General features: G+C 47.0%; 1 protein-coding gene and 1 pseudogene across 8 annotated transcripts in view; both read left to right on the top strand.

The window, feature by feature from the left end:
* The first annotated feature begins 95 nt into the window (after positions 1–95).
* Positions 96–24,605, top strand: part of USP20 (ubiquitin specific peptidase 20) — a 47,952-nt gene continuing 23,442 nt past the window's right edge. For 2 of the 8 annotated variants that reach the window (XM_057722408.1, XM_057722404.1), the window contains exons 1-3: positions 16,849–16,960; positions 19,062–19,158; positions 23,580–23,633. In XM_057722408.1, coding sequence (XP_057578391.1) covers positions 19,078–19,158; positions 23,580–23,633 — 135 coding nt within the window. In that variant the 5' untranslated portion in view covers positions 16,849–16,960; positions 19,062–19,077. Of the gene's footprint in view, positions 321–16,848; positions 16,961–17,192; positions 17,279–19,061; positions 19,159–23,579; positions 23,634–24,605 lie in introns of those variants that run through there. The other 6 variants (XM_057722403.1, XM_057722401.1, XM_057722409.1 and 3 more) reach the window with 6 other exon arrangements.
* On the top strand, positions 1,458–17,513 carry LOC130844257 (septin-7-like; annotated as a pseudogene).

Here is a 24,605-nt window from a genome sequence, read left to right as displayed (position 1 = left end):
CCCGCCCCAAGCCCTCGGCCCCGCCCCCGACCAGCACCGTTCATCTGACCACGCCCCCATCCCTGGCGTCGGCCTCTCCCGATTGGGCGGCCGAGGGGGAGGAGGCGGGGCGCGGCCAGCCGGGCCTCACGACCCCGCACCGCGCCTTGGAGGGCTCGCTTGACTGACAGGCGGCGGTGGCTCGGTTGCGACGGCAGGTGAGTTCCGGGCTGCCGCCGGTTGCTTTCGGGGGCCGAGTCTCTCCGATCAGGGGCGGCCCCAGTCCAGCTCCGGACCGACGAGGGCCTGGCCCTGCCTGGTACGCAGAACGCCGCGACCAGGTGAGCGGAGCCCGGGACGTCCCCGGCCGCCACCGCCCTGTCCCCTCCTCCGGCCAGCGCCCAGGGGATGCTCTCGGGCCCCAGCGCCCCACGTCGAGTCCCCAGGGGCTCGTTGCGTCTCCGGAACAGGGGCCGCCACCTCTCTTATTTCTGCCTGGGCCTGTCCCAGAGTTGAAAGCACGCGTGTGGCGTCTCGGAGCGCTGACTTTTCTTCCCCCGGGGTCTGGGCCCTGACGTGCACTTTTTTCTTTAGCGACAAAAGATGACCACTTCTTAGCGATGACGAATGAAAGTCCCAGCCCCGACTGCCCCGCTGATGACCGCTTCCAGCCTCTTCTCCCCGAGGAGAGTCGCGCCTGGTGTTTTGAACCCACTCGGGAGGGTTTGAGAGTAGAAGGTGCTTGCTGGCCGCTTCGGGGGACCTTTGGGGGCCTTGTTTTCGTCCTTTGTCATGAGGACTGCCGCCCTGGCCTCCGCCCCTTCTGCCCGAGGGTGCTGTGAGGATTAAGTTTATTTGAAAAACAGGCATCAGCAAACGCTTGGGATATAACTAAGTGCATACATAATGGCTTACGGGACTTCTAGAAAGCCCTTATTAGGTTTCCGTTTCTCAGTATACTGTCTGTCCTTTCCTTTGCGAGAACTGCTTCTCATTAAGCACTTCTTGTATGGCAGGCACTGGAGTCAGCATTATTTCACTGAACTCACCCAACAATCCTAGGAAGTAGATTCCGTTATTATTTTCCATTTTGCAAATGGAGACACGGAGGCTCAGAGAGGCAGTATGTACTTCAGGTAGCACAGCTGGAAGGTGGAGCAGGAATCAGTCACAGGCCCACCTCTGCTGCACCTTGCGCACAGTAAGAGTCCAGTAAATGTTTGCTGCAGGTTCCGTCTTCCGCAAGACCATTCTGAAGCAGGGCAGCATTTCTGGAGCGCCTTACTTTTCTCTAGAACAGTCTCCTCTGAGGTTCTTGTTCTCTTCCTTAGACTGAGACAAACAGACTCAGGACTTGTTGGAACAGCTTTTTGGCTTTGACAAAAAGCCATAATTTAAAAGTCTCCAAGTCTTGCCCTCTGCAGTCTAGTTCAGCCAAACCCAGATGCATATGGGAATCGCTGGGCGCCTTGACCAAGATGGCTAAAGGAGAGGCTCCTTGGGAACCGCTGCAGGAACCCAGGGAGTTGACATCTGCAGCTCTCACGGTCTCAGCACTGGCTCCAATTTTGCCCGCCCAGCAGCCCTCCCACCAAGGGGTACTGGACAGCACTAGGGAGAGGGCCACAAGGCCAAGGACTTTTCTGGATCCTCCTCATCTGACACCCCAGGGAGGACCATCTGGTACAGATGCTCTGTCCCCACTGGCCAAGACCAGAGTGCCCACTGATGCCTTTCTGGGCTGTAGCAGATCTGATTGAGACGTGCTTAGCGAAAGTGATGCTGGAAAATGGGCAGCTGTGAATCTGGCAGCGTGTGGCTGGGCTGAGGGGCTGCAGATCTTTTGAGTTTTGCTGGGCCTTTTTGCGGGGTGGGATGACACTGCTTTTCAGAGCGAGCCTCCGGGAAATCTGGGTTCTCGTCAGTTCAGCGATACGTCATGTTTTAATTTGGCTTGAGAGTTTAGTTCTTGAAGGAAGTGTCCAGGTTTGGCTTGAGTTTGGGTTAGTGTGCTGGCTCCTTTCTGGGTCCAGGTGAAAGGTGGGCTTGTCTCAATGAGCATTAATGTCTAGGTCCATTTGGGATCCAGCAGAATCACCGCAGTTCACAGCCTGGCCATAGTAAGTCTTCAATGAATGTTTGTTAGACTGGTTTACTTATTCAGCAAATATTTACTGAGCTTTCAGTATACGAAGCAGGCACTATTTCAGGTGCTTGAAATATGTCAGGGAGCAAAAGAGACTAAAGACCCCTGAATTAGTGGACTTTATGTTCTGATAACATGATAAGCATGTAAAGTGTGTTAGAAGGTGATGCTATGGGAATAGAAAAAAAATACAGCAAGGCAAGGGAATCAGGAGTGGGAAGGAGGATTGAGTTGCAAATTTAAGTTGGTGTTCTGGTTTGTGGTTTGGTGGGTAACGTGAGAAAGCAGTGGGCTGAATTATAGGCCCTGGGTTCAAGTGCCTCTTCTGCCAGCTTGCTGTGTGGGTCTGGGCAGGAGCTTTCTCTTCTCTAGCCAGTTTCCCCACCAGAGTCCCTGCTCTGCTGTTTACTGGCTGTGTGACCTTGGCATCAACCTCTCTGATCCTTTCCTGCTTTGGTGGTTTTAGCGGTCCTAGTCTGAGTTTCTGCTTAGACTTAGTCCAGGGTTTGCAGCTTCTCAGTGACCTTGGCCAGTCACTGCCTCCAGCTTGTAAACCCCCGGGACTGCCAGCGTGGGGCAGCCACAAACCCAGTGAACAGGCTTATGGACCCCGGAACAAAGTGCAGTACCAGGTTTTGGGCCAGGCAGGGATGTTATCCTAAACTTAAGGAATTTAAGTTGAGCAGAAAAATGCTGTGTGAAGAATGACTCAGAAGAGGCGCTTGTGAGGGAGGCCAGGGGAGGCTACCCTCGAGGTATGCGAGTTCAAGGAGGTTAAGGTCATCCCCACTCCAGGCTGGCCGGGGCTGTTTGGGAGCTGGTAGAGGTGACAGTTCAGAGCACTGACTTCAGGGCAGGCAGTCCTGGATTTGAATCCTGGCTCAGCTGCTCAATAGCTGTGTGACCCCCCCGCCCCCGCCCCCCAGCCAGTTACTTCACCTCTCTGAGCCTCAGTCTTTCCTTCTTGAGTGATGGAGGTGCAGCTGGGTTTAGCTCTCAGTGTTGCCCAGCCTCCAGAGTAGTTGTGAGGATTTAGTGAGGTCTGTTAGTATCCATTCCAGTACACAGGGCCATTCCGGGCGGGGGCAAGCTGGACTTGGCAAGGAAGGAGCACTGAGGGTCCTGCTTTGAGAGTCGGAAGGATGGTGGACTCAGTGAATTAAGACTGGTTAAAGGAAGGGATATATTCGGGATTTGGGGAACATGGCATTGCTTGGAAGTAGAATGGAGAGACGGCAGGAGGGAGGGCAAAGGTACATGCTCTGTGGGGCAGAGGGGAGCATGGAGGAGTGTGGTCACAGGCGTGTGGGGTGGCCAGTGTGGTGAGGATCAGGACATGTGGGTGTCCTTGTGTGGGTGGTGGGCTTGGCAGTATCATCTTCCCATCCTGGGGAACTGGGCTCTTAGCTGGTAGGAGGCTATAGCCAGAAACTGGTGCGTGATGGGCACCTGGGGCCTGGTCTCAGCAGCTGGTGCCAGGCCCAGATGTGCTGCCTCACTGCTCCTGCACGGGGTTGGGGTGGGGGTTGCTTTCCCCGTCACTCCACGCAGGCCCCAGGGAGGGGGAATGCGCCTGCCTGCTTCAGGATGAAGCAGCTTGGAAGTCTCATCGGGGTGGGCTCTCTGCCAGACGTACTAGCCTGCCTCCTTTCCTCCTGCTTTCTCATCCCTGAGAGAGGAGGCGGGTCTGGCGGGTCAGCAGAGAGAGGTGCCCTGGGGTCGCTGCAGTGGAGGCGCAAGCCCTCTGGCTGGCATCTTGGGCACCGACCGTGGGGCAGTGACTCCCAACAGCACAGTTGAGCTGCTGCTCTCAAGAGGGCTCGTTGCTGGATCCAGGCCTCTCAGCAGCGCAGGTTTCTCTCCCTTACAGTCTTTATTAAACGCCTGCTGTGTGCACTCCATTTATTTACATGGAGGGCAGGGTGGGAAGGGCTGTGAAGGGGGAACCCCACCAGGCTCACATCGCACTGCACCACTTCCTTGCTCTGTGGTCTCTGGCAAGTGGCTTCCCACCCCGGAGCCTCCGTTCTTCCTCCATGAGAGGCGAAGCACCGTCCTTACCCGAGAGTGTGTAGTGACGTGCTGGGCATCGTGCCTGGCTCAGAGTAGGCACTCGGAGCGCCCGTTGTTGAGTTAGCGTTACCTTTTCCAAAAGACCCCTCTCTGCTCCCACCTTCAGTGAGATAAAGGGGCTCTTTCAAAAGTTTCTACTTTGAAAAAAATCAAACTTACAGAAAACTAAAAAGAATAATAAAAGGAAATCCCATTTTTACCTTTAACCTATGTTCACTGATTATTCATATTTTTGCCCTGTTTACTCTCTATATACTCATCATCATTGGAATTATTATAGCATCCACCTGCCAATACAGGGACACGGGTTCAAGCCCTGGGCCAGGAAGATCCCCCATGCCGTGGAGCAACTAAGCCCGTGTGCCACAACTACTGAGGCCCGCGTGCCTAGAGCCCATGCTCTGCAACAAGAGAAGCCCCCACAATGAGAAGCCCTCACACTGCATCGAAGAGTAGCCCCCACTTGCTGCAACAGGAGAAAGCCTGCACAGAGCAACAAAGACCCAACACAGCCAATAAATAAATAAATTAATTAATTAAAGAAAAAAGAGTGAGTTGCAGATATCATGACCCTTTGCCCCTAAATATTTCAGGAGGAATTATCTAAGAATAAGGACATTGTAATACATAACCAGAAAATGATTTTAGAAATCTTTAGAAACTTTAACATTGATATAATACCATGTCAGTTTCTCAGGGCTGCGATAAGAAAGTCCACATACTGGGTAGCTTAAACAACGGAAATTTCTTTTCTCACAGTTCTCGTGGCTGGAGGTCCAAGATAAAGATGTCAGCAGATTTGGTTTCTTCTTAGGCCTCTCCTTGACTTGTAGATGGTGACCTTCTTTTTTATTTACTTATTTATTGGCTGAGTTGGGTCTTCATTGCTGCACCCAGGCTTTCTCTAGTTTCGGAGAGCAGAGGCTACTGTTCGTTTGCGGTGTGCAGGCTTCTCAGTGCAGTGGCTTCTCTTGTTGCAGAGCACGGGCTCTGGGCACGCAGGCTTCAGTAGTTGTGGCGCACGGGCTTAGGTGCTCTGTGGCATGTGGGATTTTCCCAGACCAGGGATCGAACCTGAGTCCCCTGCATTGGCAGGCGGATTCTTAACCACTGCGCCACCAGGGAAGTCCCGATGGTGACCTTCTTGCTGAGTCCTCACGTGGTCTTTTCTCTCAGTGCATCCTTGGTGCCTCCTTGTGTATCCAGATTTCCTCCTCTTAGGACACCAGTCAGGTTGGATGAAGGCCCACCCTAAAGACCTCATTGAAGTTAATTACCTCTGTAAAGACTTCATCTCCCAATAAGATTACCTTCTGAGGTATTGGGGGGTTAGGACTTCAACACAGAAATTGGGGGAGGGCACAGTTCAGTCCATAACTGAATGTATGTTCTGTCCATACTATTACCTAATATATAGTCCATATTCAAATTTCTCAGTTGTTCCACTAATGTCCTTTTCCCCATTGATCCAGGATCCAGTTTTGTCAAGTCTTTTTGTGCCTTTTCTCTGGAACAGCTTCTCAGCCTGTGTTGAGAAAGGGAATTGATTTGCCCGGAAGCAGAGGTGCTGGCTGCCTTGGGACAGGAACCCTGTTTAAGGATTTGCTCCATTCCCTGGGGCCTCTTTTCAGGGCTTTACTTTGATATCAAAAGCACCCGGAGGTGAGCTTGGATCTTTAAAAGTATCGCCGAGAACCAGAACTACGTTAGTCACCTGCTGTGTATCATACTTGGTAGACATTATACATTTCTCGGCTGGGCTGGTTGGTCTGCGCTGTCCTGGGCGATGGAGCCCTGGTGAAAAGACGATGGAGGACATGCGACTTACGTTCCTACCAATCTCAGTTTCCTCTTCTACAAAACATGGCCAGTAATGCGATTGATAGTACCAGGCGTTTTCTGAACATCCTTGCTGTGCAGATAAATACAAACTCGGAGCCGCCCTGTAGGTCCACATGATCAGAGGTCGCTATGCTAAATCCTTCCTATGCGTTCATTGTCCCATTTCATCCTCTCAGTTACCCTAGTTGCCGTCTTTGTTCCCATTTTCCTGGGTGAGGAAACTGAGGGTTGGGTGATGTAGCTAAAGATACACAGCTTGCACGTGACAAGAGCAAGGCGCCAAACGCAGGGCTGGCTGTCTCCATCACTGCCTTGTGTGATTGCAGACAGCTCCAGGGATGGCGAGGGTGCAGCAACTGCCACGTGGTGAGAGTGCAGCGGAAGGCGGCTCCCGTTAGTGATTATAGCATCCCTCGTGGCTGCACACAGGTACCCTGGTGCTGAAACAGGAAACTCTGGGCCCCATGAGGGCAGGGCCCAGGCCTGGCTTCTTTCCCATCACCCTAAGGAGGTGCTTGGTCAGTGTTGGCTGGGCACCAAGATGAAACAAAATGAAAACTTTTAGATGGCTAGGATGAGTAAAGTATGAGCCTCGCAGACTCCCACACTTCAGATGTTCAGCTCCTGTGTGGAATATTAAGTACCCAAAGTTTTTGATACTATTACTTGACATTTCTGTGTATATAAACTATTTTTTTTAAGTTGAAGTATAGTTGATTTACAATGTTGTGTCAGTTTCAGGTATTACAAAGTATTGAATCACAGCACAGTGATTCAGTTATACATACATATATGTATAGGTGTATAGAGATATACATATAGGTGTGTGTATATATATGTATATAAAGAATATATATATATTCTTTTCAGATTCTTTTCCCTTATAGGTTATTACAAAGTATTGAGTATTGTCCCCCGTACTATACAGTAAATCCTTGTTTATTATCTATTTTATATAGTAGGGTATATATATTAATTCCAACCACCTCATTTCCCCTTTTACCATAAGTTTGTGTTCAGTGTTTGTGAGTCTATTTTTATAAAATGATTCTTAACCATCAGCTTTAAAAAAATGTAGTAAACCTTCGACTTTCTGTGTTGCTCACACACTATTGGGAGGCAGATAAATTTATATAATCTTTCTGGAAGAAAATTTGTCAATACATAGCTAGTGCCTTCAAAACAAACATTTTGACCCAGTAATTTTTCCTGTGGTCAAAGATGTTGTCAAAGACATATTCTAAAATATTCCTCACTGCCACATGTGTAATAACAAAACACACACACACACACACACACACACACACACATCCTAAGTGTCCAGCAGTAGGAGAGTGGCTATGTAAGGTATTGTAGAGCTTAAATTGTAGTGGTATAATAGTATTCAGCCATTAGAAATGCAGTTGTTGAAAAGAAATTTAGTGACGTGAGAAACGTATATAATATAAACAAAAAAAAATCTGTATACAAACTATACCTGTTATATTCTGGTTTAGTTTTAAAATATATATTCATACATATGGACAAGACTTACCAAGGCAGTAACCATATTTTTTCTGTATAGAAGGATTACAGGTGATTTTTATTTCATTTTATGTTTGTCTGTGGAGGTGAATGTTAATTTTATTAAAACCAAACAAAAATGCCTTTTTCTATTTGCAGGATAGGTAGGAGAAGAGGAAAAAGTTTAATCCAGCACAGAAGTTAATGAGGCAAAAACAAAGGTGTTAAAAGCAAATCTTCTGAATGAGTCACGAGGTGAAGAGTTGTACTTTCAAGCCATCCAGGTAGCAGCTGAGGCACTACCTGTGTTGGGGTTTCCAGGACCACTTGGGTGCTGCTGTCCTTCTCTGAAATGGCCCTCAAGTGTCCTGTTCACACTCTGTGGGCCTGGAGAGCTCCAGGGGATGAGGTTCTATTCCCCCGCATTGCTCTCAGAGGTCTGCAGAGAAGCATGGACAGACCCAAGAGGGAAACATCATATACCAAGGAGGCCAGACACATGCTTCTCTTATTTTTGAAACTTTAAAAATTATGCTTAAAAGTAACTTATCAGGGCCTATATTACAAAAGCAACACAAATTCATTGCAGAAAATGCAGCCAAGCAAAAAAGGAGGAAATAAAAATCACTTGACTCCATCCTCCCAGAGATAAGGATAGCATCTTTGCTGTAGGTGCAAAAACAAAATTATTTTACCAAAATGGAATTTTTTTTTTCCAGGTAGTTTTTTTTTTCTAAAATTTATTTATTTATTATTTTTTGGGGGGGGTACACCAAGTTCAATCATCTGTTTTTATACACATATCCCCATATTCCCTCCCTCCCTCGAGTCCCCCCCACCCTCCCTCGAGTCCCCCCCACCCTCCCCGTCCCAGTCCTCTAAGGCATCTTCCATCCTCGCGTTGAACTCCCTTTGTTATACAACAACTTCCCACTGGCTATCTATTTTACAGTTGGTAGTATATATATGTCTGTGCTACTCTCTCACGGAATTTTACTATAATAGCTTTTTATAGCTTTTTGACTATGTTTTCTTTTCCATTATGATTTATTACAGGATATTGAATATAGTTTCTGTGCTATACAGTAAGACTTTATTTATCCATTCTGTGTATGATAGTTTGCATCTGTATAGCTTTTTGACTTTTGATTCATTCAGCAATTATTTACTGAGAAGTTACTGTGTTCCAGGTGCAGTTTTAGGTATTTGGGATGCAGCAGTGAACAAAACAGAGTCCTGCCCTTAGGGGACTCACATTCTTCAGAGAAGATAGGCATTAGACAAAAGGGAGAAAAAAAAGGAACTTCCTTGGCGGTCCAGTGGTTAGGACTCCTGTTTCCACTGCAGGGGGCACGGGTTCGATCCCTGGTTGGGGAACTAAGATCCCACATGCTGCAAAATGCGGCCCCCCCCACCCAAAAAAAGGTTAAATGACCAAAGTGATTACAGAGAATGCCAGATGTGCACCAGGATGGACAGAAGGCATTTCCTGAAAGAGAGAATAGTGGGGAGGGGTGGGACTGCCTTCAGCAGGGTGGTCAGGGGACCTGGTCAGGGGCCAGTGAAGCTGAGACCTGATGGACAAGAGGGGGAGAGATACAGTGAGCAGCGTGGCGGGGCACCAATGGAGACCAGTGGCTTTCCTGGCCATTGAGTATTTCACCGCATTTGTACCCCTGTCCCAACTTTTTCAAATCTTTTTAATGGTGTCGTACTTGTACCTTCTGCAATTTATTTAAAAGTTATTGTATTTTATTTTGAAAATTTCAGTAAAATACATGTAACATAAAATTTACCATATTCATCATTCTTTGTACAATTCACTGGCCTTAAGTATATTCACAATGTTATGCAACAATTACCACCATCCATCTCCGGAACTTTTCCGTCTTCCCAAATTCCGCACCCACGAAACAACTCCCCATGCCCCCTCCCCCTGACAACCATCATTCTTCTGTCTGTCTCTATGGATTTGACTCCTCTAGGTACCTCATATAAGCAGAGTCATACAGTCTTTGTCCTTTTGTGTCCGGCTTCCTTCACTTAGCGTAATGTCCTCAAGGTTCATCTGTCATAGCATGAGCCAGAATTTCCTTCCTTTTTAAGACTGAATGATATTCCATCGTATGATAGGCCACGTTTTGCCTGTTCACCTTTTGATGGACGGTTGGGCTGCCTCTGCCTTTGGTTATTGTGAACAGTGCTACTGTGAACGTGAACGCAGGTGCACAATTGTCTGTTCCGGTCCTTGCTTTCCGTGCTTTGGGGTATAGACCCAGTACAGTAGTGGAAGTGCTGAATCATAGGGTAATTAATTCCGTGTTTAACTTTTGAGGAGCCTCCATACTGCCTTCGTCGCAGCTGCACCATTTTACATTCCAGCAGCAGTGCACACATTTCCGGTTTCTTCATGTCCTCCCCAATTTTCTGCTATTTTGGAGTTTGTTTTTTATTTATTTCTGAGAGTAGCCATCCTGAGCGTGAGGTGGTGTAGCTTGTCTTTGTTACTCAACCTTCTCTGAGATTTACCTGTAATTGATAATATAGGTCTCAGTCATTTATGTAAAGTGTGGGTTCTTTTTTCCAGGGTTTTAAATCAGTTTTATTGAGGTATAATTTATATCCAACAAAATGCACCCTTTTGAAGAGTTTTGTCAAGTGTTCCCTCTTCGCCTGCGCAGTTGAGCCCCAGACGACCACTGAGCTGCTTTCTGTCACTATAGACGGGTTGTGACTGAACGTGCTCTTCAATCCACTTTATTGAGCTATAATTTACATACAATAAAATGCACGTGCCTTAAAGGGATCGTTCTTGAGACTTGACAGGTATAGAGACCTGGTTAAATCTCACCCCAATTAAGATCTAGAACATTCCAAGACCACAGAAAGTTCCTCTTGCCTCTGCAGTGTAGCCTTACCTTCTGCCCAAGGCAACCACTGATCCAGTTTCTATTTCTGCAGATTAGTTTTGTCTGTTTTGAAATTTCATCAAAGTAGAATCATATAGTATATACTTTTTGTTTCTGACTTTTGGCCCAGTTTAATGTTTCTGGAGTTGATTCATGTTGCTGTGTGTACCAGTAGGTCTTTCTAATGCCGTGTATTTTTCTATGAAAATACCAATAGCTTGCTTCCGTCCTCTGTTTGTCAGACATTTAGGGTCTTTCCAATTTTTGGCTGTTATGTATAAAGCTATTATGAGTGTCTGTGTACAAATCTTTGTGTAGATGTGTGTTTTCATTTCTCCTGGGAAAATATCTAAGAGAGGAATTGCAGGACCCTATGATAAGTATAAGCTTAACCGGGTAGGAAACTGCCCAACTATTTTCCAAAGCTTTTTATACCATTTAACACTTCTATCAGTATATATGAGAATTCATTCACAAATTTGGCAATACCTGGTATTGCAGGTTTTATTAGTTTTATTGGGTGTGTGAGGTGTTATCTCATGGTTTTAACATGCATTTCTCTGACGGTAGATGATGTTGAGCATGTTTTCATGGGCTCATTGGCCCTTCTCACTTGGTGAAGTATCTGTTCAATCATTTGTCCGTTTAACAAAATTAGATCATTTATCCTCGTGGGAGCTGTAAGAGTTCTTTATCTATTTTGGATGTTTGTCAGATACATGTTTCGTGAACATTTTCTCCCAGTCTGTAGTTTGCCTTTTTATTTTCTTAATAGCATCTTTTGAAAAGTTTTTAATTTTGAGAAAGTCTGGTTCATCCATGTTTCCTTTTATGATTAATGCCTTTTGTGTCCTAAGACCTTTGCCAGCTTCAAAGTTGGCAAGATTTTCTCCTATTTTTCCCTCTAGAAGTTTTATAGTTTTAATTTGCTTGTTTGTGTAAAGTCCGTAATCTGGAGAATTGGCAGGCTGTGTCGCACCTGGGCTGGTCCTGTAGGGGCTGTCGGTCAGCGGGAGGGTCAGAGCAAGGTCCAGGGCTGCAGCGGAGGGGAGGATGGCCGCAGCACTGTGATAGCTCAGCAGATGAACCTCGAGGGCTCCATGGGGTTTGCAGATCTCCCCACATCAAGTATATAACAATCAGCGAAGAGAGCGGTTGAATTCACACTTAGGGTTCTACATTAACCAACTTGTTATTCCTCATGGATTTGTAACCTCCAGGGTATCCAGGTCCTTCCATAGAATATAAAGGACTGTACAGGTGTAACAACCCAAAGTTTTCATCAAAGAAGGTGGTGTTCAGTTGCCACTTGCAATAGATGATGCCCCAGGATTTTGGAGATGCAGTCGGTCACAGTAACTACTGGCAGCCTGTTATCGACTGCATTGATAGTACGTGTGAGGACCACCTAAGTGCAGAATCTCGAGTGAACAGCCGTCAGATGCCGGACAACAAGGTGCAGTGTTGTTTACACTTTGTTGCTTCTTCAGGACATGGACTTCAACCATTGGATATCGAGTTTATGAAGTGTTTGCCTGAAAAAGTGAACATCATCCCACTTACTGCCAAAGCAGACACGCTCACACCAGAGAAGAGCCAACAATTTAGAAAACAGATGATGAAAGAAACCCAAGATTATAAAATTAAAATACATGAATTTGCAGAAACAGATGACGAAGAAGAAAAGCTTGTTAAAAACAGGAAGCAGTGTTTACCTTGTGCTGTGGAAGGTAGCACTGCTATCATTGAGGTTAGTGGTACAAGGGTCAGAGGAAGGCGGTATCCTTGGGGGTATTGCAGAAGTTAGAAGTGGGAAATACTGGGATTTTACACTTCTAAGAAATATGTTGCTAAGAACACACATGCAGGGCTTGAAAAATGTTACTGGTAATATGCACTATGAGAGCTACAGAAACAGAAAAAACCTGCAGCTATAACTTACAATGGAGTTGATAACGACGAGAACAAAAGACAGCTTCCTAAGAGCCCCCTGGCACAAATGGAAGAGGAGAGAAGGGAGCGTGTAGCTAAGATGATGTTGGAGATGGAGCAGGTGTTGGAGATGAAGGCCAAAGAAAAAGTTCAAAAGCTGAAGGACTCTGAAGCTGAGCTCCAGCGGCGCCATGAGCCAGTGAAAACAAATTTGGAAGCACCGCACAAAGAATTAGAGGAAAAATGTCATTAGTTTGAAGATGAGAAAGCAAACTGAGAAGCTCAACAGTGTACTTTGGGACAACCAAACTCTTTGAGAACCTTGGAAGAGAATGAGAAGAAAGGGAAGATCTGTTAAACTCTCTCCTGACCACCAATTATATAAAGTCTGTGATCCATTTCTAAATAATTTTTTGTGTATGATATGTAGGGTAGGGGTTAAAGTTCATTTTTTTAACCATATGAATATCATTGTTCCAGTGCCATTTGTTGAAAAGACCATCTTTTGCCCATTGAATTATATCAGTACTTTGGGACTTCCCTGGTGGTCCATTGGGTAAGACCCCATGCTCCCAGTGCAGGGGACCTGGGTTCGATTCCTGGTCAGAGAACTAGATCCTGCATGCATTCCGCAGCTAAGAATCCACATGCTGCAACTAAGAAGTCTGCATGCCACAACTAAGACCTGGCACAGCCTAAATTAAAAAATAATAATGATGATAATAATGAATTATAGCAATATCTTTGTTGCAAATCAATTGACCACAAATATGTGAGTCTAATTCTAGACTCTCTACTTTGTTCCTTTGAGCTGTCTGTGTTGGGGCCCATTCCACACTGACTTGATTACTGTAGCTTTATAGAAAGTCTTAAGTCAAGTGCTATAAGTCTGCCAACTTTGTTCATTTTTAAAATTGCTTTGGGGACTTCTCTGGTGGCTCAGTGGTTAAGAATCCACCTGCCAATAGGGGACATGGGTTCAAGCTCTGGTCCAGGAAGATCCCACGTGCTGTGGAGCACCTAAGCCCATGCACCACAACTACTTAGCCTGCGCTCTAGAGCTCATGTGCCGCAACTACTGAAGCCCATGGGCCTAGAGCCCATGCTCCACAACAAGAGAAGCCACCTCAATGAGAAGCCCATGCACCGCAATGAAGAATAGCCTCTGCTCTCTGCAACTAGAGGAAGCCTGCATGTGGCAACGAAGACCCAATGTAGCCAAAAATAAATTACTTGAAAAAAATACATAAAAATAAAAAAATAAAAATTGTTTTGGCTATTCTAGGTCTTTTGCTTTTCCCTATACATTTTGGAATCAAGGACTTCCCTGGTGATGCAGTGGTTAAGAATCTGCCAGCCAATGCAGGGGACACGAGTTCGATCCCTGGTCTGGGAAGATCCCACATGCCACGGAGCTACTAAGCCTGTGCACCACAGCTACTGAGCCTGCACTCTAGAGCCCGTGATCCACAACTATTGAGCCTGTGTGCAACGACTACTGAAGCCCATGTGCCTAGAGTCCATGCTCTGCAATGAGAAGCCCCCCCAATGAGAAGCCCATGCACTACAACGAAGAGTAGCCCCCTCTCTCCACAACTAGAGAAAGCCTGCATGCAGCAATGAAGACCCAATGCAGCCAGTAAATTAATTAATTAAAAAATTTTAAAATATCAACATTAAAAAAAAATCAGCTCAGCAATTTGTACAAAAACGCTTACTGGGATTTTGGTTGAGATTACATTGAATCTGTAGATCAATATGGGGAGAACAGACATCTTAACACTATTAAGTGTGCTAGTCCATGAACATGGTATATCTCTCCAATTTAGCTCTAATTTAATTCCATGGATAGGAAAATTCAACATTCATCATCATTTTCAATGGCTACATAGTACAGTAGTATGTGGTTGTGTCATTATTTATCCAATTGTTCACCGAGATTATGCCCAGATTCCCCCACCGCCGGTAAACAGTGCTTCAATTGTTGTCTTTGTCATTCTGTCTTTGCATACCCCCTTGATGACTTACTCAGAGAAAATCTGGAACCAAGTCAACCCTCTTGACTGTTCTTTGCTCTCTGCCTTACTTAAACTGGTAGTGATTTGTGTGCAGTGGGATGTGGAATGCCAGTGATCAGGCCTGCTTTTGGTGAGGCCCAGTGCCCAGTGACTTAGAACAGGGGTCAGCTAGCTGTGGCAGCAGGCTTGGATTGTTTTGTCAGGCCCTCGAGCTAAGAATTTTTTTTAAATATATTTTTCATGGATTATAAAACAAAACAAAAAAGCAAAGAAGAATATGTGATAAAGATCAATGTGGCCCTCAAAGCATAAAATATTTACTACCTGGGCCTTTATAGAAAAAGTTTGCTGACCCCTGAGTTAGAGCAAGGCTCTGCACTGGACAGACCTGAGCAGGTCCCCACCTACTACTTACTAGCCGAAGATCAACCATGACCAACTTCCTAGCTCCTTAAGCTCCAGTTCTGTTTCTTCACCTGTATAACAGGGACAGTGAGAGTATACAAAAGGTTGTTAGCCACAGGGCTTTTTTTTTTCCTATCTGAAGTTGCAGGCACGTAAGTTGTCTGATTGCATATGTGAGTCAAGAGTGGGCCTGTTGCGACTTTCCTGGTGGTCCAGTGGTAAAGAATCCACCTTCCATTGCAGGGGACGCAGGCTTGATCCCTGGTCAGGGAACTAGGATCCCACATGCCGTGTGGCAACCAAGCCTGTGCGCCACAACTATAGAACTCACATGCCTTGGAGCCTGCACGCCACAACTAGAGAAGAGAAAACACACACACCACGACTAGAGCAAAGCCCATGCACCACAACAAAGAGCCCGAATGCTGCATCGAAAGATCCCAAATGCCTCAACTAAGATCCCATGTGCAGCCAATAAATAAATAAATAAAGCAAACATGCAAACAAAAAAGTCTTTAAAAAAAAAAAAAGGGACTTCCCTGGTGGTGCAGTGGTTAAGAATCCTTCTGCCAATGCAGGGGACACAGGTTCGAGCCCTGTTCCAGGAAGATTCCACATGACGTGGAGCAACAAAGCCCGTTAGTCACAACTATTGAGCCTGCGAGCCACAACTATTGAGCCCATGTGCTGCAACTACTGAGCCCTCGCACCTAGAGCCCATGCTCCGCAACAAGAGAAGCCACCACAATGAGGAGCCCGTGCACCACAATGAAGAGTAGCCCCTGCTTGCTGCCACTAGAGAAAGCCTGTGTGCAGCGACGGAGACCCAACACAGCCAATAAATAATTAATTAAAAAAAAAAGGGTGGGCCTGTCACCATCAGACACTGTTGTCTGGGGCACTGTTCACAGCACTGGGCATGAAGCTTATAACCTGGCTCCACCATCTCGCTGGAGAGATGGGGCACATACCAAAGACACTCAAAAGCCCCACATACTGCAGCAGAAAATAGTGTGGAGCTGCCACCAGCCTGGCACACTGGACCTCAGTGGAAACAAAAAACTACAAATCTGGCTTCAAGTGAGGAGGCTTGGAATTTGGAACCTTGAACCCCATCATTGTCATGTGACCATTTTAAATGTTAGCTTCTAACTGCCTGTCCCTCTTTGAACTGCCCACACCTGGGAGACTGTGGCCCACCAAGGAAGGGGGGGCAGTGGTGACACGTGGGTGGACCTGGTTGTGCCTATAGCCTAGGGTTGCTCAAGACTTGGGGGTGAGGGGTTCTGAGCAGTACCAAGTTCTTGGGAGGCTCAGAGGATGATCTGAGGGTCTCAGTGGCACTTGTGGAAGGGGCGGATCCTTCTGTCCAGGTGGAGCAGTAGTTGGAGAGGCCCCTGGCCCTCTCTTGGGGGTTGCAAAGGTAATGTCCAGCAGTGACTAGTGAAGGGTCTGACACCCCCCAGGAGGGGCTGGCCCTGTTTGCCAACTCCACCCAAGCCTTCTTTAGCTGTCCCAGCAGTTGTGTTTTTTGGGGTTTTTTTTTGTTAATTAATTAATTTAGTTTTGGCTGCATTGGGTCTTTGTTGCTGCGTGTGGGCTTTCTCTAGTTGCGGCGAGCAGGGGCTACTCTTCATCATGGTGCACGGCCTCCTCATTGTGGTGGCTTCTCTTGTTGCGGAGCACGGGCTCTAGGCACGCTGGCTTCAGTAGTTGTGGCACACAGGCTCAGTAGTTGTGGCTCACGGGGCTAGTTGCTCCATGGCATGTGGCATCCTCCTGGACCAGGGCTCGAACCCATGTCTCCTGCATCGGCAGGTGGATTCTCAACCACTGTGCCACCAGGGAGGTCCCAGTGGTGTGCTTTTATTGTCCCTGTGGATGGACCAGGGAGTGTGTCCAGCCTGTGGATATTCCGAATGTCCAAAAATTCACTTTCCCCTCCCAGGAGGAACTCTGGGCTGTTTTTAGCCTCTGGTTGGTGCTGAGAGTGGTTTTAATGTAACAGAACTACATGAAGTGTGCTGGTTTGTCCCCCCAGATTCCCTGCCAGAGGCCTGCACTCACCCTGGCCCACCGCAGCCCACCACTGGCGGCCGGCACCGGAGAATGCGGATGTTGGCTGCTTCCTGGCGGTGTCACTTTACACAGAGGTAGGCTCACAGCCTCCGCACTCAGGTGTAGCCCTTATGCATGGACCGAGGAGGAAGCAGAGATTTTTCTTTATAGGTGAAATAATGAAATCGTGGTTATGTTTGTTTGTTTTGTTTTTGTCTTTTCCCTTTTTTCAAGTCTTGTAGAAAAACACACATGGATGAAATGATGTGATATCTGGGATTTGCTGCAAAAAAGAGGAAGTGGGAGGTTGAGATGAAGCAAGGTTGGCTGTGGATTAATTGTGAAGCCACGTGATGGGTACATGGGGGTGTGTTACACACTTCTGTCTACTTCTGCCTATGTTTACATTTTCTGTAAGTTCCAAAGAGCGGGCCTTGAGCGTCTGGCCAGCTTGGGTTTTGGCCTTAGCCCTGGTGCTCTGTGAGACCTCGTCTATAAAATGGGGCAAAACACAGCTGCCTCAAAGATTGCCGGGGAAGTTTTTAATGAAAGAATACACGGAAAGCACTTAGTCTGGGACCTGGCCCCTAACCAGCCCCCATCACTCCTGTTCCAGCTGGCAGCCTGGACCAGTTCGCCCCGGGCTGACCCTTTTGGGTGGGGAGGGTGCTGACAGGAGGGTGCCTGGGGGCGGGGGTGGGGGTCCACCTCCTTCTAGTGGATGCGCTGCCTCTGCCTGTGATGAAAGCACTGGTGGCTCCACCTACGTCCTTGGCTGCTTGGGATCTTTCTTGGTAATAGTTTGGCGCTAGAATCAAAAGCCATGTTCCTGGGTACAACTTCTGCTAAAATATTGGGTGGTGGAAGCATTTACTTATTTATTTTTAAACACTTTCTTTTGATTCACAGTAAGTTGCCAAAAATGTGCCGGGAGGTCCCATGTACCCTTCACCCAGTGTCCCCTAGTGGTAGCACATCTCTGGTGTATCTGCAGTGCAATATCACGACCAACAAAGTGACTGGTGTAACCCACAGAGTTATTCAGATTTCACCAGTTTTACCCGCACCCGTTTGTGTGTGTGAGGTATGTGTGTGTGTGTTCAGTTTTGAGCAGTTTTACATACATGTAGAGCCATGTAACCATCTCCACAGTCAAAACACAGAGCTGCCCATCACCACCAAGGAGTTCTCTCAAAGGAAGTGTTTGTTTTTCAAAACAGAAATAGCTTTTTTCCTTCTGATTTAAAAAAGAGAGAAATTATACACAGGAGAATGTCAGGAAGGAAGTTTTACCACAGTATCATCAGCAATTTATTTTACTTTGTACTTTTTAAAAATATCATCTGAGTTTTGTTTTTATAATAAGCATGTATCATTGTAAAAAAACAACAAAGCTATTGTGAAATCTATCACCCAGATACACCACCACTTGGGGCTTTAATAAGCATTTTTCAGACCTCTTCCTAGGTTGGTTTGCCCGCCCTTCTCTCTGATTTTTTCCTTCTCAGGAAACATTTTCTGGAGGAGCTACTGCTCGGGCAGCCTCCTCTAGTAGTATGGTGTTGAAGGATTCTTCTCTAAGTGGGGTTTCTCTTAGGAGGTGAGATAAGTGGCCTTTGGGGCACCTGGCCGCTCAGAAGCTCTTGAGAAGAGGGGTCTTGCTTGCCCAGAGAAGAGCGAGGTCAACATCTGCTCCTTGCCTTTCCACTTGGTTTTGAGATCCGGCCTCTCCACCCCACGCCCTGCTACCCCCTTGGGTAGAGTGGTCTCTGGGTCATGGATCTGGTCTCTTTCAATAAAAGTACTGCGGTTTTAGATTCCCTGACCTGCAGCTCCCCGAATGTAGGCAGGACCCTTGCATCCTCCCTGTCGACACTTCCAATCATCACACCCAGCGCTTGAATTCTTATCATCACTCCAGCACCTGCTCTCCCGGTGTCGGCCCTGGGCCAGGCATTCGACATATTTTATCTTCATAAATCCTCTGAGCTACCATAGGGGTAGGTGTTATCTCCCTCCCCAGGTCTCAGGCAAAGAGGGTGAGGCCCAGAGAAGTCAAGTAGCTTCCGTGGGGCACCAGCCCATGTGTGGCAGAGCTGGGCCTCGAGACCAAAGTGTATACCTAACCACCAGGCTACCCTGCCTCTGGCTAGCAGCACCTGCCTTTAACCCAGGATTGCTTGTGTTTTCTCGTAGGTGAGCCCAGGCCAGCATGGGGGACTCCAGGGACCTTTGCCCTCATCTTGACTCTATAGGGGAGGTGACCAAAGAGGACTTGCTGCTCAAATCCAAGGTAAAGGGTCAGACCTTACAGGGCTGAGGCCCACACCCAGGGCCATCACATTCCTGGGGTACAAACATTTCTGAAGCAGCAGCAGAACTGGCTCCCGACAGGCTCTGCTTGGCCTTTTAGGTAAATGGAAAAGCTGGCGTCTGTTTAGGAGGCCTTCCAGGGGCTGTGTCCTAACAGCCATTAATTACCATGTAGACCAGTCTGTTTGGGGTCACTAATGCTCTATGCATTAGTGGTTGGAGCAGGTGCAAGGCAGGGAGTGAGTCAGGCTCTGTGAGACCACAGGCATTTGTGCACATGTGAGCTGAGAAGGGCTCAGGGAGCCTCAGAGAGAGGAGATGCGCCATTTGGAATAGGGAGGATGTGTTGTTGTCTGTTAAATTTTTTTTAAATAGGTAACACTTTCACATGGATCAAAAATGAAACAATGTAAGAAGAAAAAAATGTTAAGTGCCCTTCCCACCCGCCCTGTGCCCACCCTCTCCATCCCACCCTCAGATAACCATAGACATTAGTTTTTTTGTATCTTTACAGAGTTTCTTTATGGGAATACTGATTTTTCATTTTCCCTTTATTACATAAAAGGTAGCATACTGTAGCTATTCGTGCTTTGTTCACGTGACAGCGTATCTTGGAGCTCTTTGGCCTTGGCATATAGATCTCATGGTTTGTCTTGAAGTTGCATCATCTTTGTTGTGTGGACTCCACTGCTGATCCTCTGTGGGTGGACTCCTGGGCCCTTTGCAACCTTCTGCCAACACAGTGTCATTGTGTTCGGGGCCAGAGCCACGTGTAAGGGCCATTCCCAGAAGTGGGGGTTGGGTCAGATTCCTGGACATATTTCTGTGTCTTCTTTCCAGGCACCTAATGCTGGTTGTTCAGCCTCCCTGCACCAGCAGGTTCTGGGTGGCTTTTGACCTGAGCTGGTTTAGTCTGGGCCCGCGTGAGGGCGTGATTCTTCAGAGCACCGTGGCTTCTTTGAAAGTAGTTTTGCTTGCTGTTACTGAACCAGGTTTGTTTCCCCAGCAGGCAGCAAGCCAAGCACTGAGACGCTGAGGTTTGCAGCAAAGAAAGGGTTTATTCACAAGGCAGCCAAGTGAGGAGATGAGAGAACAAGTCTCAGATCCCTCCCTGAAGGCGAGGGGCTTGGGATATTTAGGGGATAAAGAAGCAGGGTGGTCTTCGGTGTGGGGAAAGGTGATTGCAGGAGGGAAAAGATGAGGTAATCAGGGTTCTGCACAGGCGTACCTGAGTTACTTGCTTCTCCCTGGGATGTGTGTTCAAATATGGAGGCACCTAGCATGATCTGAGGGTGGAGTTTTTGGCCCTCTGACGTCAAAAGGTAATTCGTGGGACACCCACATAGGCCCAGTTTTAGGGTCAGTGGTCTCCAACAGTCTTTGCTGGCTCAAACTGGACAAGAGCTGACTCCAGGTTTCTAAAAAACAGCTTACACCCCTATTACTATAGCGACCCACACATCAGGGCTGTTATCTATAGGGGTTATTAAGGAGTCTCATGATATATAGGCTACATGAAGCTTGGAGGGTATGCAGTTTGAAAAAAAATAATTGAGACCGGCTTGCTCAGTGAAGGCAGGCTCAAAGCAGAGGGTTTTTTAACGAGCTGCTCCCTTAGCTACTGTTCTGTAAGACAAGTTCAATGTCTGTTAATTACTAATTTCTGTTAACGCTAGAGGGCACAGTTTGAGTGTGGTCAGGAGAAGGGGCAGAGCAAGGCTCCGGTGCGTTTGCACTGTCTAACGTTGGGTCTCTTCCTGAATCTGCAGAAAGGAATAAGTGAGACAAACTGAGAGGATTTCTCAGGGAATCTGAGAGCAGGGAGGAGATAACAGGGTGGGAAGAGGGAGGCAGAACATGGGAAGATTGGGCTGGGAGGTGGCAGCCTTTCAGAAATCTACAAAATGAAACCAACATGGTTTTAAAATACCCAGAAGCAGCAAGGATTGAACAGGTCGCTCACAATGGAGGAAATGCAAATGGCCGAGAAACTCTTAAAAAAAGATGCTTAACTTCCTTGGTGGCTAAGGATTTTGCCATAGAAAGCAACACGACACCATCTTCAGATGGGCAAAGCAGAGGCTGCTCACGCTCAGGGCTGACCAAGGGAGGGACGTGGACCACGCCCGGTAGTGAGGTTAGGCATTACTGTGACTTTAGGGATGCAGTGCCTCCTCTGGGAATTTATCTAGTAGAAATGTAAGTACCAGCTACACAGATACAAATACAGAAGTATTTATTGAACATGATTTGTAAAAGGAAAATACTGGTGGCAGTCTGCACATTCATCAAGAAGGGAATGAATGAATAAATTGTGGTGTCTGTGCCGATAGAGTGGGCCACTGTGTATTTACTGCAAGGAGTGAGATGCAGTCTCTGTGTACAGACTTAGAAGGGTGACCATGAATAGGTGACAATAGCCTGTTACTGAGAAATTTGTATATTATGATCGTATTTTTACTAGAAATCACACACCCCCATCTATGAATATATGTTTATATAAGAAGAAAGTATGGAGGGATGTACTTTGAATTATTACAGCATGTATGTATTATATATTACATACCACACATTATATGCAGCATGTGTATCATTTCAGTTGTTAAAACAAACATACAATACTTTTATCATTCAAATCACTGAAATGAAAAAAAACTTGGGAAGGTGGGAGTAAAGTGTAAAATCAGAAAGTCACAAAAGAGATCACAAATTTGGAAAGTCAGAAGGTGTGACTTTGAGTCTACTAAGCAGACTGATCTCCTGTCACCCTTAGCCTCCTCAGCAAGAGACCCTAAATCACAGATTGCAAATTCTAGCCCCGTTGCATGGGATGTGCTGTGTCACCTCAAACCTACTGAGAGTTCCATGTTCAGGCTCTTTACAAACACAGACAGAGTGGAGCAATTAAGCCCGTGCACAACTACTAAGGCTGAGTGCCACAACTACTGAAGCTCGTGCGCCTAGAGCCCATGCTCCGCAACAGGAGAAGCCATGGCAATGAGAAGCCCACGCACCACAACAAAGTGTAGCCCCCACTCGCCACAACTAGAGAAAGTCTGCACAGCAACGAAGACCCAATGCAGCCAAAATAAATAAATAGATAAATAAATAAAATAATAATTTTAAAAAAATCAGACAAGGCAGAATCTTGGCTTTAGAAAGAATGAGAAATTCCCACGGAGGCTGGGGGTTGACATGGCCACCCTCGGGAGGAAATTAGGCTTTCCCAGTGGGAAGTTTGATGACCCTGGCTCCTCAGCTTCCCCTTCTGATCCTACTCTGTAGGTTCATGACCTCTTTGAGCCTCAGTTTCTCATCTGTAAGAAGGGGATCTTGAAGGGACCTGCTGCAGAGACTGTGGTAGAGATTACATGAGCAAGGTGTAAAGAGCTTAGCTGGATGCTGGGCCCATTGTAATCCCTCACCAGGGGTTAGCTCTCACTCTGATTAAGCAGTCTAACTGCTACAGAGACCAGCACTTAGAATTCATCTCACAAGTGGCAGAGGCATGTTATGGAAGCTCAGTTGGGAATTGCTGTTCTAGACAGGCACGAACAAAATTGCTTAGGACACAGTTTAAATTATAACAGAAACCCTGAGATACAGTGACTTAAATGAGATAGAAGTTTACTTTCTATCATTGAACCGTCCAGATGTAGGTAGCACTGATAGAATAGCTCTGCCATCTTCAACACATGGCTTTCATCGCTGAGCTCAAAGTGGCTGCTTCAGCTCCTGTCATCACATCTGCATTCCAGCCATTGGAAAGAGGAGAAAAAGCAAGGGTAGCACAAAACTTAGAAGTGGCACATGTCACTTTTCACTGTCATCCTGTTGACTAGAACTGAACCCCATGATCACAGTGGGGGCTGGGACACATAGTCTGCAGCTGGCTGGCCATGTGCTTAGCCAAAAATTCATGGATTCTTTTACTAAAGACGGGAGGAGGGATACTGGTAGATAAGAAGCAGGCTCTGTCATCCAGACCACCAGAAACCTGGGTGTTTTCTGTCGTCAGCAAATTTATTGATCTCCTGATTTGTACCAGGCTCTGTGAAGTTGCAGGGGTAGGCAAAACAGACCACCCCTCTTTCATGGAGCCCATAGTCTAGGTGGGAAGAAAGGCTTAAATAAGTAAGTGCAATGAAGAAACAGTAAAAGGTGTGATGAGGAAGCATATTAAGAGGTCTGTTTATTTAAGCTTTAAATGATTGTATTGAAAATGTTTTTACAGGCACATGATAAAACAAAACGCAAACAATAAAATTTAAAGTGCCCCTGTGGGCCATCGAGGGCCTTTCTGAGGCAAAGCCTCTAAGCTGAGACCTTCAGGTGCGTCTGTCAGCGCACATCCCACGGGCCGCTCACAGCCTCCTCTTCCTCTCTCCCCACCTCACACAGGGTACCTGTCAGTCATGCGGTGTTGCCGGACCCAACCTGTGGGCCTGTCTCCAGGTAAAGTATCCTTGCAGGTGTTGGGGCCATGGAGCTGGCTCCAGACTCTGGGCTGGGAACATCTGTCCCCCATGGGCAGGGCCAGAAACCTTGGGCAGGGACACAGGGCATGGATGTCACAGGTGTGGTTCCCAAGCCCAAAGCAGGAAGGCCCCAGAGTCTGCAAGCCCCTGGGCTGGCTCCCCTGGCAGCCACTGAAGATGCCAAGAGGAAGAAGCAGGATGGAGAAGACTATGGGCTGAATGGTCCCATCGGCATTAAAGGCAAAGCTCTGTCCAGCACATGTGTGTGATACGATGTAGCATCTCAGCTCTGAGCCCGGGCACTTCTCAGTGGAGCCTGTCCCTGGGCCAGCCCGGCCCTTCATTGCCCCGTCTATAAAGTAGAGGCCACAACACTGACGACTGCCCTCGCCTTGCGGACCCACCTTAGGTAGAATTTGACGGGAAGATGCCTGTGATGGGCTTCACAGGGTGTGTGGCCCGTAGACTATGTCCAGCAAGGTCTGGTCGTGATTATTACTGCTCACCAAAAAGAGTAACAGTACATGTATCAGCACATGATCGTTTACTCTGGGAGGTAGAATTATGGGTAATCCTTTTTTCTCTGTAACTTTGTAGTGTTTTCCAACTCTTCTACAAATATGTATTGCATTTTAGAGTCATACTAAAAATGGCTGTTACTTAAAATTACTTTTAAAACAAATACAAGGAGAAACAAAAAAAGACAGCCCACGGTGGCGAAAACATCACAGTTCAAGTCTGCCTTTACAGAAGACACAGGAGCCCCCGTGGGATTTTTGGCCTTGTCCTTTTGGGCCTGTGGCTCAGTATAAAATACACTGCAAGACACTGTCTGGGCCCCCAGGGGACAGCAAGAAATGTGAGACATGGTCCTACCTCCTGGGAGCCCACAGACCCCCCCCAGAGAGACAGAGACGGAAACCTGAGGCAGAAAGTGGCCCATCGTTCA

The sequence above is a fragment of the Hippopotamus amphibius genome, chromosome 2 (assembly GCF_030028045.1).
Source record: "Hippopotamus amphibius kiboko isolate mHipAmp2 chromosome 2, mHipAmp2.hap2, whole genome shotgun sequence".
Classification (NCBI taxonomy): domain Eukaryota; kingdom Metazoa; phylum Chordata; class Mammalia; order Artiodactyla; family Hippopotamidae; genus Hippopotamus; species Hippopotamus amphibius.
Note: the sequence above shows the minus strand (reverse complement) of the source record. Positions and strands in the feature narration are given on the sequence as shown.